The 14,300-nt window shown below is 40.5% G+C and overlaps 2 protein-coding genes across 2 annotated transcripts in view; both read right to left on the bottom strand.

Moving 5' to 3' along the window:
- ldlra (low density lipoprotein receptor a) overlaps window positions 1-1,420 on the bottom strand; it is a 40,299-nt gene extending 38,879 nt beyond the window's left edge. The window contains exon 1 of the mRNA XM_037688849.1: window positions 1,156-1,420. Within this exon, the coding sequence (XP_037544777.1) occupies window positions 1,156-1,213 (58 nt within the window). The 5' untranslated portion in view covers window positions 1,214-1,420. The remainder of the gene's footprint in view (window positions 1-1,155) is intronic.
- LOC119421496 (alpha-2-macroglobulin-like protein 1) overlaps window positions 1-14,300 on the bottom strand; it is a 121,543-nt gene that overhangs the window by 51,893 nt on the left and 55,350 nt on the right. The window lies entirely within an intron of this gene.

The following is a 14,300-nucleotide window of genomic DNA, read 5'->3' as shown; positions in this document are numbered from 1 at the left end:
CCAACAGTGCATGTGTAGGTGTCCTCACACAGACCAACAGTGCATGTTAGACTGATTGGTATCTGTAAATTGTCTCTAGGTGTGAGTGAGACAGTGAATGGTTCTTTGTCTCTATGTGTCCCTGTGATGGACTGGAGACATGTCCAGGGTGTCCCCCGCCTCTCGCACAGTGATGGCTGGACATGGGCACCAGTGACCCCCGCGACCCGAAAAGGAAGAAGCGGTTAAAGGATAATGGATGAATGGTGTGGTAAACTGAATGACAACCAGTTGCAACATGTTTCACCACATTAATTTTACTGGGCGTACTGGCAACTGGTTTGACAGTGGCATTAGGAGTGTCTGAGTTTACAACTGCCGTTTCAACACGCGTGTGTGTGCGCATGTGCGTGTGTGAGTTTGCGTGTTTCCTTTTAAAAAAGGTGGTTTTAAATGTTGTTTCCACAAAACTGACGTTACAAGTCATTTTCAGCCTCTGGTAAATCACTTATGAAGAACAAGTGAGTCAGAAATATTCAATATACTGTAGTTTTACTTGGACTGAAGGTTAATGTACAGACGTCACACAAAATATTTAAACAACACCCCCCAACTCAAACACATACACAACTTTTTTATTTTTTGAGTGCTTAAATCTGATTGGTTGTAGGACCTGATGTGAGCTGAGTCAGTGAGCCCCCAAACAAAAAAGTTTACTATCTATCTACTACAATTATTATTGTTATAACATTAATCGTGAGTACATGTTTATTTATACTTTATGTAAATTATAAACTGCAGACCAGGACTGGTACCTTATAGTTCATGGTTCATGTATGATTCATGGTTTTAATCTGTAAAAATAGGTTCATGATTTGTGTAAACAGTAACAATGTAAAAAAAAAAAAATCTACATGAATGATTATATTAATAATCTGATTTATGTGTCATTTTAATTGTGAGCAAATTATGAATCAGGTATTAAAAATAGACATGACCTACATTCTGTGTAACCCTTCAACAAACTTACATCCAGTTCAGTCAGAAGACAATAAAAGTTAATCAACTATTACATTGATAATGTTCTTCACACATTATAAAACTGGAGTGAAGCAATATGTTTGATGGGCAAACCTAAATTACAGCTCATCACCTAATAAAAAGTTTAGGACTTACTTGTGTGGCCAAAGCTGCAGATGAGCAGCAGCAGGGAGGAGCAGCTCAACACTCTCATGTTGCCGAGCGGCACTGGAAGCTGCCCACTGGTCTGGGATCAGCAGAATATGAGGGATGGGGCTCCACCAGCTGGAACTGTTAATGTGGTGATGATCAAACCCAGCGTCCTGTTGCTCTGACTTGCTCTGCTTCTGTGGATGTGACAGGGAAGCTCCGCACTAGCTGGAGTTTGACCACATCAGACACATTTCAGTGTGGTCCAGGAGAGGGTGGGAGGGGCCGCGGGGGGCCCGGGATGGAGGTGGGCGGAGACTGAGGATGGTGTGATTTCTGTAGTACACGCCCCCAACAAGGCAGGCCTGTCTTACTATGATTAACCCTTTCATGGAAGTAACAACACTGAGACACTAAAAAAGGCTGCTGTTCTTGGTAGAAGGTTCTCAAAGATGCACAGCATTAAAAGGAAAAGTGGAAAAGGGTGGGAGAAACCAGCAACTTGGGCTGAATGGTCACTATCATTACAAAAAAAAAACATAAAGCATGATAGAAAATGTATTAAAATACAGATTTATATACAGTACTATGAAAAGTTACAACAGGTGGTGTGAGTAAAAACTTATCTGAAAATCGGTGAAACTGACAAATTGCCAGGCATCTTTTGCACTGTAACAGATATTATACTATATAAATCAAAATCCTTTTTTTCATACAAAAATACATAATTAAAAGTGGGTTGGCCAGCAAATTTAACATATCTTGTAAAATATATGGAAAATAGAAACATGTTAATCTATGTTGTCCTTCTTGCCATCTACCATGGCAAACAGCAAACAATGCACAGTATGTTTATTATGTAAAATACAATCATAGTTCAAATAAAATATAAAGTTTCACAATCAAACTCAGAGTTAATTACTGTAATTGTCAGTCTATAGACTGCGCCTGAATATAAACCGCACACACACGAAACCCCATTTTGTACATATATAAGTTGCTCGTGTGTATAAGTCGCGGTTGTTCATGTTGTAACATGAGTGGCAGCTCACAGCTATGAGAGATGTACAGCTCTCATTGCAGATAAAGATTCTACCATCAGATAGTGTTTCACTGACTATTTTTCTTTTCACACACACAGACAGAGTGAATCACACACGTCTTCATGACAACTACCTCTCTCTCATGATTACTCTACTGAATGGCCTAACACATAATGAACACATAAATAAATTAAGCTAAGAAAAACAGACTACCGGTAATGCTAAACAGCTAATCAAAATGATTAACAATGAACATAAATTTGACCCCTAATCCCTCTCTGAGGCCATGTGACCAGCAGTCAACCACAATGAACCAATCAAGTGGTCTCATTGAGTCACGATGGACCAGCACTCAAGAGAGATGTGTATAATGAGACTACCTGTATAAATAAAGGTTAATAAGCATCGGACCAATGAAATTATCCCTTAACAAAAAGTAGTACATCCATCCATTTTCTTTACCCGCTTATTCCATTTTGGGTCACGGGGGTCGCTGGAGCCCATGTCCAGCAATCACTGTGCGAGGGGCGGGGTACACCCTGGACGGGTCGCAAGTCCATCACAGGGACACATAGAGACAAACGAGACAAACAACCATTCACTCTCTCACTCACACCTAGGGACAATTTAGAGTGACCAATCAGTCTAACATGCATGTTTTTGTTCTGTGGGAGGAAACCGGAGTACCCGGAGTAAACCCACACATGCACGGAGAGAACATGCAAACTCCACCCAGAAAGGCCCCTGGACCGGGGTTTGAACCAAGGACCTGCTCGCTGAGAGGCAGCAGCTCTACCAGTTGCGCCACCGTGCTGCCCAAAAGTAGTACATTTGAAGTTTATTTTTGCAAGTATACTTTAAGTTAAGTAATAATATATCAAGTATACTACACACCATACTTGTAGTGTACTAGAAGTATACTGATTTAACACTTGTTTGGACTAAATTGGGACTTTTTATACTATTTTTAAGTATATCAAATAAAGTTTATAAAAAGTAAACTTCAAGTACACTTCCTCATTTTTAGTGTAAAATAAGTATATTTGTAGTACACTTAAATAAACTACTTTTTGCTAAGGGATATGGAACAGCTAGCAGTAGAACCAATGAAACTGGGAGGGGAGGAGAGAACAGGGAGGGGCGGAGCAAGTGCTCTGCGGAGGGGGGATTCCCCCCCCCCCCTTTTCCATCATCTGCATGTGTTAAACAGTAAAATTTTAAATAAAATGGCCAGATAAACAATCCATGGAGCATGGATTGTTTATTTAAAAATATTACAGTATTTAAATTTAAATTGGAGGGAGATTGGGAGTAATAGGTGATCTGTCTGATTGCAGCCTGGCACATGTCATGACAAAGTTTACTGTACTTGAACTTGGACTATTGTATCCCTATTTCACAGTTTTTCACCTATTCCATACCCTGCCCCCCACCCTGAGCGATAAACGAGGAACTACTGTGCAGTGATTTTTTGTTGTTGTTTTTTTACATTGATTATCCTGGTTAGGGATTCATGAGTCTAACAGCTTCAGGGTAGAAGCTGTTCCTCAGTCTAGTGGTTCTACACTTAATGCGCCTTAACCTCCTTCCTGAGGGAGCGGGGCAAAAAGTGTGTGTGCTGGGTGAGTGGGGTCCTTCATGATGCAGGTAGCCCTCCTCCTGCATCTGAAGGTGATGCCTGTGATGGTGGGGAAGCTGACTTTATGACTGACTGACTGATTTTATGTGTTTATATTGGAGAGAAGTCTGGTGGTGATACAAGCTGACAAAATCTGAAGTCAGCTTTGGACTGAATTGATTTTTTTTCCCAACTGTTTAAATTAAGAAAGTTTTCCCGTGCGCCCTAGATGGCGGCAGCTCTCTGCTCCACACAGAGTACACACATGGTAAATTCAAAAAGCGTTCAAGACAAAAACAACTGGACTTTATTTGTAACAGAAGACGTTTCGCTCCTCATCCGAGGAGCTCACTCACTCACTGCTCATTGAATTGAGAAAGCTCCTCGGATGAGGAGCGAAACGTCTTCTGTTACAAATAAAGTCCAGTTGTTTTTTGTATTGACTGCTTTTTGAATTCATCATGTCCTGGATGACTGAGCATCTTCACCAGCACACACACATGGTAGTTCTGTGGTCTGTGGTTGCTGCTTCAGGAAGGGCATCATGCAAAACTAATTGCCAAGTTTTCATGCAAGTTAATTCACTGTGGTGACCACTAAGGTAGGGATCAGCCAAAAGAAGAAGAAAGAAGAAAGTTTGTAGAAAACCAGAATTTGATATCATTTAAGTAGTTGGTAAGAGATAGAATGGAATTAGGTATGTTAGAGAGATAGAGCTGGGTGTCATTCATGTAACAGTGGATATGATCGTCATGTTTATGAAAAATATTGACGATGGGAAGGAGGTAAATGTTGAAAATGAGGGGCCCCAGGACAGAGCTCTGAGGCACACTCTTAGTAAAAGGGGGATATCTTGGATCTGAAAGTTGAATCTGAACAAAAACAGTGCTGCCATAAGGGATGCTAATGGAGATAAGTCAGTGGAAAAGGATAGAGTGAGAGATTGTGTTAAAGGTCACACTCAAATCAACAAGAATGATATTGGAGAATAAACTGGAATCTGCTGCTATAAAGAAAGAAATTAGTAATTTATATTAGAGAAGTGTCTGTTCTATGGAACAGAAACCAGATTGGAGTTGTTTGTAAAGAATAGCTATTAGTTAAACTAGGATGGAGCTGAATTGCAACAATTTTTAGAGAAATTGATGATCAAAGATTAGTGAAGATAGTTGGTAGTGTTTTGAAGATAGTGTAGGAACAATCCCTGTGGCAAAGGAAGAGTAGATAGCAGAGATGAAAGGGAGCAAAGATGGGAGGCAGGTTTTTACTAGAACAGTGGGGAGATCTAACCGACAGATGGAAAACTTGGACTTGTGGGTAAATTAAGAAATGTCTGTAAGGAAAGATGGTTGAAAGGCAAAGAAAGAGTGGGATGGAAAAGGGGAGGAGGAGAGAGGAAGTGTTAGTCACTGACGGTGCTGACATTTAGGTCAAGGCTTCTTTATTATCATTCGCATCATATGTGGTGCATGTGGTGGAATGAAACTGTGTACACAGGGACCCAGTTACATCCAATAAAAGTATATACTGTAAAGAAAAACAGTAATAAGATCTTAGATAAGATTAAGATAATAAGATCTAATTTACTTGCCACCATTATAAGGACAAGAAGTATTTTGTGTAGATATTTGATTCATGGAGCACCAACAGTTGCAGTCTGCAGTGTAAACCCTTGAGTTATTTTTGTTTCTCATCATTTTATTTTCCATTTAAAACACCGATGTGTCATTTCACAGTGGAGGAAACCAAGAGGATACCGTACTTCAAACAGGCTGTAGAGCAGACTCCATCTTAATTGGCTTTTATCTCCATACCACCACTTTCTGAAATGACATTTACTGCGTCTCATAAAATGGTACGTTAACAACATTTGCTTTTCCAAGTTATAAGTTTGTTTGGATCCATGGGGGTAGCTGAGAATGAGTGGATAAGAACAAACAAAGATAAAACTATAGGAACAACTGGGCTAACTATACTTTAAGTGGGGAGTAAACCAAAGATAATTTATGATCCTAGGCTGTTCTCTACAGTTTGAATCTCTGTAGATGAACACTGACCTAGTTCCTATAACAAATACTGTTGTACAGTCAGATAACGCGAGTCGTCCCACGCAGTCTTTGCTGACACAGTCCTATTTTAACTTGTGGGACCTTCAGACCAGCTGCAACTCCAGAAAACAAATTGTGTAAGGGACACAAATTATGAAGTGCTCTGATACTGTGAGGTCTCACTGTGCCAAACCAAATGCTTTGATTGTCTTCACTGACCTCGAGCATTTCAGAGAATATATTAGTCTAATAGGAGCAAAAATCTGAATTGGCGCGATCAATTCGGAAAGACACACCAAAAAGAGTCATTGTTTTGAAATAATGTACCGTTAGACAATTATTTATTTTGCAGTGTAAAAAACAGTGTTATCACTTCTCTTTATGGATGTGGAAAATGTGCTCTAAAGATAACTCAAACAATTATCTGTCATTTCCCTCATCAGTCATTAACCGACGGTCCTCGTTTTTCAGTGATAACCACAAAAACGTTGGTTACGTTTACGAAAAACCATGAAGTAGGGACGCTATGTTTATTTCATTATTTATATTTTAAGGTAGGGCTGGACAATAATTCGATATTGATATATCTCGCAATATACTTTTATTCAATAACGGTGATATGAGTTTTAAGCACATTTTCGATATTTTGATAGGATTACAGAGTTTCACTGATGCATTTCTTTTTCTGCTTCAACCCGAACAGAAAAAGCAGCGACACAACTACGTACATGCGTGGTGACGTAGATGTTACGCAGCGCTCAAGTCCAAAAGGAGTCGACGGTAGCAGGTTAGGCTAATCTCCAACACGTGTTAAGTTTTCGCTTCAAAATGAGTTCCCATGACCGTCACAATGTGACTGAACAAGTGAAGAGAAAGAAGATGACATCATTGATAAGAGAGGAACAACTAATTTGGCGGTGTGGAAGTGGTTCGGCTTTCTAAGATCCGATAAACTGCAGGTTTCAGTCAGTGACCTGCAAAATGTGACGGAGAGTCGTTCCAATTAGCGGAGGGAACATTAACTTGTTCCACTCGATAGAAGATGCTGAGAGTCAGAAGATGAAGCACAATACAGTTTGAGCCATGTGTCCCTGAAACACCCCCAGCTGTATCAAGAGAGACACACATGAAGCAAGACTCTGCATGGGTTTTTAATTTTTATTTAATTCATTTATTAATTTGTTTAAAATAAACAAAACAAATTCATCAAAAAGGAAAAACATTGAATGAAAATGGTGCAGAAAGATGAAAAAAAAATTCTTATTTGCCCCTTAATAATAAAATAACTACAACCAACCAACCTACACTTGAACAATCTTGAAAAACATCAGGTATCCTTCACCTGCCTAACAATTTCAACTTAATCATCTTTTTAAACATATAAATTGTTTTAGAAATTTTTAAGGTGATATCGATGCAATTCTAAAATCGTATTACAACGCAGCTCCTTCAGACTAGTTCTAAATGAGGTTTCACAAACATCTCCATTCCCTTAAGGTTATAATGACTCTCTTTAACTAATTTTAAAAGAATATTTGGGGGTAATTTTTTTATGAGATCTATACATGACTTGTAAAATACTATATTCAACCAAACCATAAAATTTTAATAATTTCAACTGATGAAATAATATGTTTGTTGGGTGACCATAGCACTTCCTCCTAATAATTCTTATAGCTCTTTTTTTTGTTTAATAAAAATAGGATTTGTAATTGTTTTGCATGCTTTTCTCCACACTTCAATACAATATATTAAATATGGAACAATCATTACATCAGACAATAAAAATAAAGCTTTGTCAATCAAAAACTCTTTTACTTTATTTTACTATTTTTATTCTTAAGTAATTTACATGAGCTTTCCATGTCATCTTCTCATCAATAACAACATCCCAAAATTTTATTTCATTAACTCTATGAATTGTAATACTGTAAATTTAAAATGGGACTTCCATCATTTTATTTCTAAATATATCATGTAGTTTGTTGTTTTCCAAATTTAATGATAACTTATTAAGTTGGAACCAAGTTTGTATTTTTACAAATCCTGCCTGAATCATTTCTAACGTCCGTTCAATATCTTCACCCGAACAAAAAAATGTGGTATCATCTGCAAATAAAACACACTTGAAAAGCCCTGACACACCAACCAGATCATCCACATGCAAAATAAACAACTTTGGTCCCAACACAGAGCCCTGAACCTCTGTTGAAGCTGTGACCTGTTAAAATGTGGCTGTGGAGCTTTTAAACCATCTTTTAGGATTTTGCCTGAGTTGATGTTCAGGTGCTTTATTACAGACAGTATTTAGCAGCCATCATGGTGGAACAAATATGACATTTGTAGCACTGTTGATGTTTTTCAACCTTCCTGTCTTTTATAGACTGTCTCCAGGTCTGCAGAGATGTACCCCATGTTCATCTTTGCAGAGGGAGAAAGACGTGAGGCGGAGGAGGACTGCGTCTTTTCCACACAGAGAGAGAACAAACTGAGAGGTGAAGACTCCAACAGTATGGATGACTTTGTCCTGCTGTAAACACACCGAAGGAATCAAGTAGCAGCTCCAGATCATGGGATCAAACTTATGTCATCAGCATCTAAACACAACCTGCTGCAGGTTGTGTGAAATAAACTGGGTCAGATTTCAGTCAAGGTGTTGCTGTAGTTTTTATTGTATTTATTGTTTCGGCTGCAGTATTTCTGCTCAAATGAAGAGCTTTCAGAACTGAAAATACTTTGTGTTTGGTTTAGGAAGAAGTCCATCACGTCAGATTATTTAAACTGTAAATTATTAATGTATAAATCAACTGATGATTTTCTGTCATGAACAAATTTAGGGTGAAGTGTTCAATTTCAACCTCCATGTTTCACACAGCATATGAGGATGTGCTGTTTTAAATGGACTGTAAACAGGATTTTGATGGGGAGAAAAAAAATTACTTTATTCAACTGTAAATAAATAAAACATTCTCAGAATAAATTTACATTTTGTATAAATAATTGTACTTAATGCATTTTCTCTCACTTTGTATCTAAATATGACGTATTTGAAGGGATGCATCTGTTTTGAAACGACCTCTAAATCTCCAACAAGTTCTTGCTGGTCCAGAAGAACCCAGTCTTTTTTTTCTATCAGTCCACTGCTGTGTTTTTGTGTGAAACTAAAAAAAAAAAGTTTTTCCCTGACCAGGAATCGAACCCACGCCACGGCGGTGAGTGCCGAATCCTAACCACTAGACTACCAGGGAGGTTTTTTTTATTTTTATTTGCTTGTTTATTTTATTAATAAACTTTATCGCCATTTGTATCATATAGGCTACATAAATTTCTGTGACGTATTTCTTCTCAACATGATCAAAAGTGACCCCAACAACCTGCTGTATATAATTTGAGACATGTTCACTGCCCTCTGCTGGAGCACCGTTGCACTGCAGGCAGTGTCTTTTTTCTAAATGTCTTCTCTGATGAGTCGTCACACGTTTATTTCTGGAAATTCTTTGCCAGTTTTGTAGAAGTTACGGTAAGAATATCATAAATTATTATTCACGTTTTTAAATTAATGCTTTATGTTTTGAGACTGTGCACAATTACCTAAAAATGTATTCACTGAACAGTCATGTAACATTTTTGTAAAGTAATCTATGTCATGCCTGCCACAGTACAGCCACACACTATTTTGTTTATATATTAATTATCATTAAATGCAATTTATAATTTTTTGGGGTTATTTCACTGTAACAAATATTCTTCAACCATAGTCGTAGTTATTTTCATCTTTATGGTGTATTGACCAGTTTTTTTTGTACTTTAGATGTCAAACAGGTTAGAGGAAAAGAAAGTACATTGAAAATGTCATCAACATGATAGTAGATGGGAATTCAAGTGACTTAAAGCAGCGAGGAGAAGATGATGAGGATGATGATGAGGACTGGACTCCCCAGGTTGTGCAAGATGAAGGAAGTTCAGATACAGTAGCAGTGATGAGGAAGAACATCAGGATCAAAGTGTAGTCCAGACAAGCATAGAAGCTGAGGTCCCAACAACAACACTGGACACAGTCAGAAATGAATCAGGGAAGGCCGATGTAAAAAATGAAAGAATACAAATGGAGAAAAATAAAATATCAAGCTCCATCTGTTGATTTCATTGCCAGACTTGAGGAAGGCACAGATAACAGGTGTGACATGACACCATACAGGTACTTCAAGCAGTTTGTCACAGACGAAATGCTCCAGGAGATCGCAGAACAAACAAACATGTATAGTGTTCTAAAAGAGGGCAAGTCAATAAACACACATGCAAAAGAGCTGGAGCAGGTTCTAGGCATGTGTTTGCATATGGGGCTCGTACAGACGCCCTGTGTGGAGAGCCTGTTGGGAGATGGAAACAAAGCTTCCTGCAGTTTGTGATGTGATGTCTAGAGATCGGTTTCTGAAATTGCTGATCCTAATTCACTTTCAGGACAATTTCAGTGCATCTGATGATGCATAAAAAGACAAACTGTGGAAGCTCAGACCGTGGTTGCAAAAACTACGAGAACAGTTTCTCTGCATTCCCCCTGAAGAATGACACGCTGCTGATGAAATTATGGTCCCGTTCAAGGGAAAGTCTCATCTACGCGTCTACATGCCTGCAGAACCTCACAAATGGGTTTCAAGTTGTGGGGACGTGCTGGACAAAGTGGCTTTCTTTATGACTGATATTTGCCAAGGTGCAGAAAATCCAACCAGGGAAAAGTCTGATGTTGGTGTTACAGGAGAAGTTGTGCTGAAGATGACATCTACACTTCCAGCAGGAAGGAATCACAAGGTCTTTGCCGATAACTACTTTACATCAGTTCCCCTGGTCCAACACCTAAAAGAGAGACGAATCCATTACATTGGCACAATCCACATGAACAGGATGAAAGGTTGCATCATGAGCAAAAAAAAGTCCATGCTCAATAATCCAGGTATACAATCCAACAATTTTCAGTCAGGTGATCTGGACAGTTTCTTTTTTTGTGCTGAAATGTTTCACCTTCCATCCAGAAGGCTTCATCAGTCAAAGAAACACCCAACACAAAACTGATTCTTCCTCCAAACAACTTACTCGAAAGTGGAACAAACCAGTTACGTTGGTGCTAAGATGGTGTCTTTGGTTTTTTTCAGTTTTGTGTTGTGTGTTTCCTTGACTGATGAAGCCTTCTGGATGGAAGGTGAAACGTTTCAGCATAAAAAAGAAACTGTCCAGATCACCTGACTGAAAAATGTTGGATTGCATCAAGAGGGATGAAAAATAATTGAAGAAGAGTGGAAGAGGGTCAATGGACTTCAGAGTGAACCAGGACAACAACATAATTGTGAGATGGTGTGACAACAAAGCAGTGAACCTGATTTCCTCATTTGTTGGCATTGCACCAGTGGGAAATGTGAAACGTTGGGATTGCAAATCCAAAGCTCATAATGGTTCCCAGACCAGCCATTGTTGAAACATATAACAAGTTCGTGGGAGGTGTTGATCTCCTTGATATGTGATCTACACTTTACAAGTTCAGCTTCAGATCCCGAAGATGGTACATGCACATCTGGTGGCACACTGTTACAGTAGTCGTCATCAATGCTTGGAACCTCGACAGAAGAGATCAGCTGAAGCTACAACCCAAAAAAAACCATGGCTCTGCGAAGGTTTCAGGCTTCGGTTGGCACTTCTCTCACAAGTGCAGGAAAGATCAGAATCAAGTGTGGTGGACCACTTTCCTCTCCAGCAGCGACTCCAACACCGCCCTGTAAAAGACCAAGCTGCAGCGTGCCTCTTGATGTGAGAAACGACGGCATCGATCATTTTCCAACATGGGAAACCTGACAAAGATGCAAGCACTGCACTGGCAATCACTTTTCACACGTCTACTGTAAAAAGTGTAAGGTCCATCTTTGCCTGAACAAGGACAGGAACTGGTTTGGTGCCAACCACGCTGTGAAATAAATGACTGTGAAAAATTGTATGTGAAAAAAAAAAACTTACAGAAAAATTGCCTGAAGTGTTCAATACTTTCTAAATGTTGTGGGCAAAAATTTGTTTTTGCATTTACAACTCACATTGTTGTGAGCAAAAATTCTCGGACAAGCCGGCCGTATCAAATGTGATACAAAAATAATATAAACAAAATGATATAGCAATTTTTATACCATGTTTCAAGGCAAACATCTAAGTTGTAAAAAATCAGAATTTTCTGACTATTTTTTTATTAGATTTTTGGACAAGGTGTTTTTGGACTGGAAGGAAACCTCCATGATGTGACCCCAGTGATTGAACCCAGGTCCTCTCTGTGAAGGAACTGTGCTAACCACTAAACCACTGTGTGGCCATGTAAGCACCCAAAGAGGGATTCTGTGTTTTGATCAGAGACACCACGACGTGTGGACATGGCTGGGAATCGAACCGGAACTTTCTGGTCCCAAGTCGACTGCTCCTTCTGTGTCGATCACACTGCGTCATGTTTGTTTATTTTTTTTGTGGAATGAAACCAGAGAACCCGGAGTAAACCCGTGTGTCTGCAGTGAAGTGGTGAATGCTGATGGAAGAACCACACCTCCTCCATGTGACCCAGGCAGACAGGAAACGGCTCCCTGTCATCCTGCACCTGCAACCGGATAACACAGATGGACTGGTCAATGGATTTATGGAGGTACCATCACATCCAGTAGAAACTGTGGGGAAACTGGTGTGCCCAGCGAAAACACACAGATGTGCTCTCTCTCTCTCAATATATATCTGCTCACGCCGTGGACCCATGGGTGGTTGCCACTCTGACCCATGGTTACCAGCTACAGTTTCGACGGCGGACTCATGTCTCACGCCGGGTCAAGATGACTGTAATTGCCGACCAGGTGAAAGCTCGAGCACTAGACCAGGAACTTTCCGCCCTCCTGGCCAAGGGCGCAATAGTGGCAGTGGACCCTCTGCAACAACCCAGGAGCTATTACTCGAGTTACTTCCTCATGCAAAAGAGGACAGGCGGGTTTCATCCCATTTTAGACTTGAGGGGACTCAACCAGTACCTAAGGGAGCTGCCCTTCCACATGCTCACGACAGCAGAAGTCCTTCAAGCTGTCACGAGGGAAGAATGGTTCACGTCTGTAGACCTGAAGTATGCAAATTTTCATGTGCCTATTGCGGCAGAACATCGCCGCTTTCTCAGGTTTGCCTATCAGGGTCACCACAGGCAGTTACGGGTACTCCCATTCGGGCTCTCTCTCCCCAAGGGTGTTCACTCGGTGTGGGAAGGCAGCCCTCTCTCCTCTGCAGGCCTGCGGAGTGAAGATTCTGCCGTACTTAGACGATTGGCTTCTCTGCGCCCCGTCTCAAGCCTGTGCCTTTCACGACACAAACCGCCTGCTCGCTCATATGTCCCAGTTGGGCCTCAATGTCAACCTGGAGAAGAGCTGCCTGATCCCTTCCCAGACGACCACCTTTTTTGGGGTGGTTCTGGATTCATCTTCCATGAGAGCTCGCCCATCCGCTCAAAGGGTGGCCGGCATACTCCAGCTGGTCAGTCGGTTCAGGCTGGGCAGGCAGCTCCCCTATGTTGCCTTCCTGCAACTACTCGGCAAACTGACATCAGTCACTCGGGTGGTGCCCTTAAGCCTGCTGTCACTTCGCCCCTTGCAGAGGTGGCTCAACAGCTTTTGCCTGGATGCCAGACTGCACGTGTCGCAAGCTCGCAGTGACATGGTCATGTCTTCATGCCTTGACTCCATGGAGGGACGAAGATTATTTGTCCAGGGGTGTCCCCATGGGAGTGGTAGTGTGTCGCAGGGAAGTGGTCACGACAGATGCCAGCTCCATAGGATGGGAGGCTGTGTGGCAACGCAGAGCGGTTCAGGGCCGCTGGGGTCAAAGGGACCACTCCAAGCATATACAGGTCCTTCTCAAAACATTAACATATTGTGATAAAGGTCATTATTTTCCATAATGTAATGATAAAAATGAAACTTTCATATATTTCAAATTCATTGCACACCAACTGAAATATTTCAGGTCTTTAATTATTTTAATACTGATGATTATGGCATACAGCTCATGAAAACCCAAAATGCCTGTCCCAAAAAATTAGCATATTTCATCCCACCAATGAAAGACAAGTGTTTTTAATACAAAAAACGCCAACCTTCAAATAATCATGTTCAGTTATGCACTCAATACTTGGTCGGGAATCCTTTTGCATGAATGACTGCTTCAATGCGGCGTGGCATGGAGGCAATCAGCCTGTGGCACTGCTGAGGTGTTATGGAGGCCCAGGATGCTTCAATAGCAGCCTTAAGCTCATCCAGAGTGTTGGGTCTTGCGTCTCTCAACTTTCTCTTCACAATATCCCACAGGTTCTCTATGGGGTTCAGGTCAGGAGAGTTGGCAGGCCAATTGAGCACAGTAATACCATGGTCAGTAAACCATTTACCAGTG

The sequence above is a fragment of the Nematolebias whitei genome, chromosome 15 (genome assembly GCF_014905685.2).
Source record: "Nematolebias whitei isolate Nwh7 chromosome 15, NemWhi1, whole genome shotgun sequence".
Lineage (NCBI taxonomy): Eukaryota > Metazoa > Chordata > Actinopteri > Cyprinodontiformes > Rivulidae > Nematolebias > Nematolebias whitei.
This window is presented reverse-complemented; position numbering and strand designations above follow the sequence as displayed.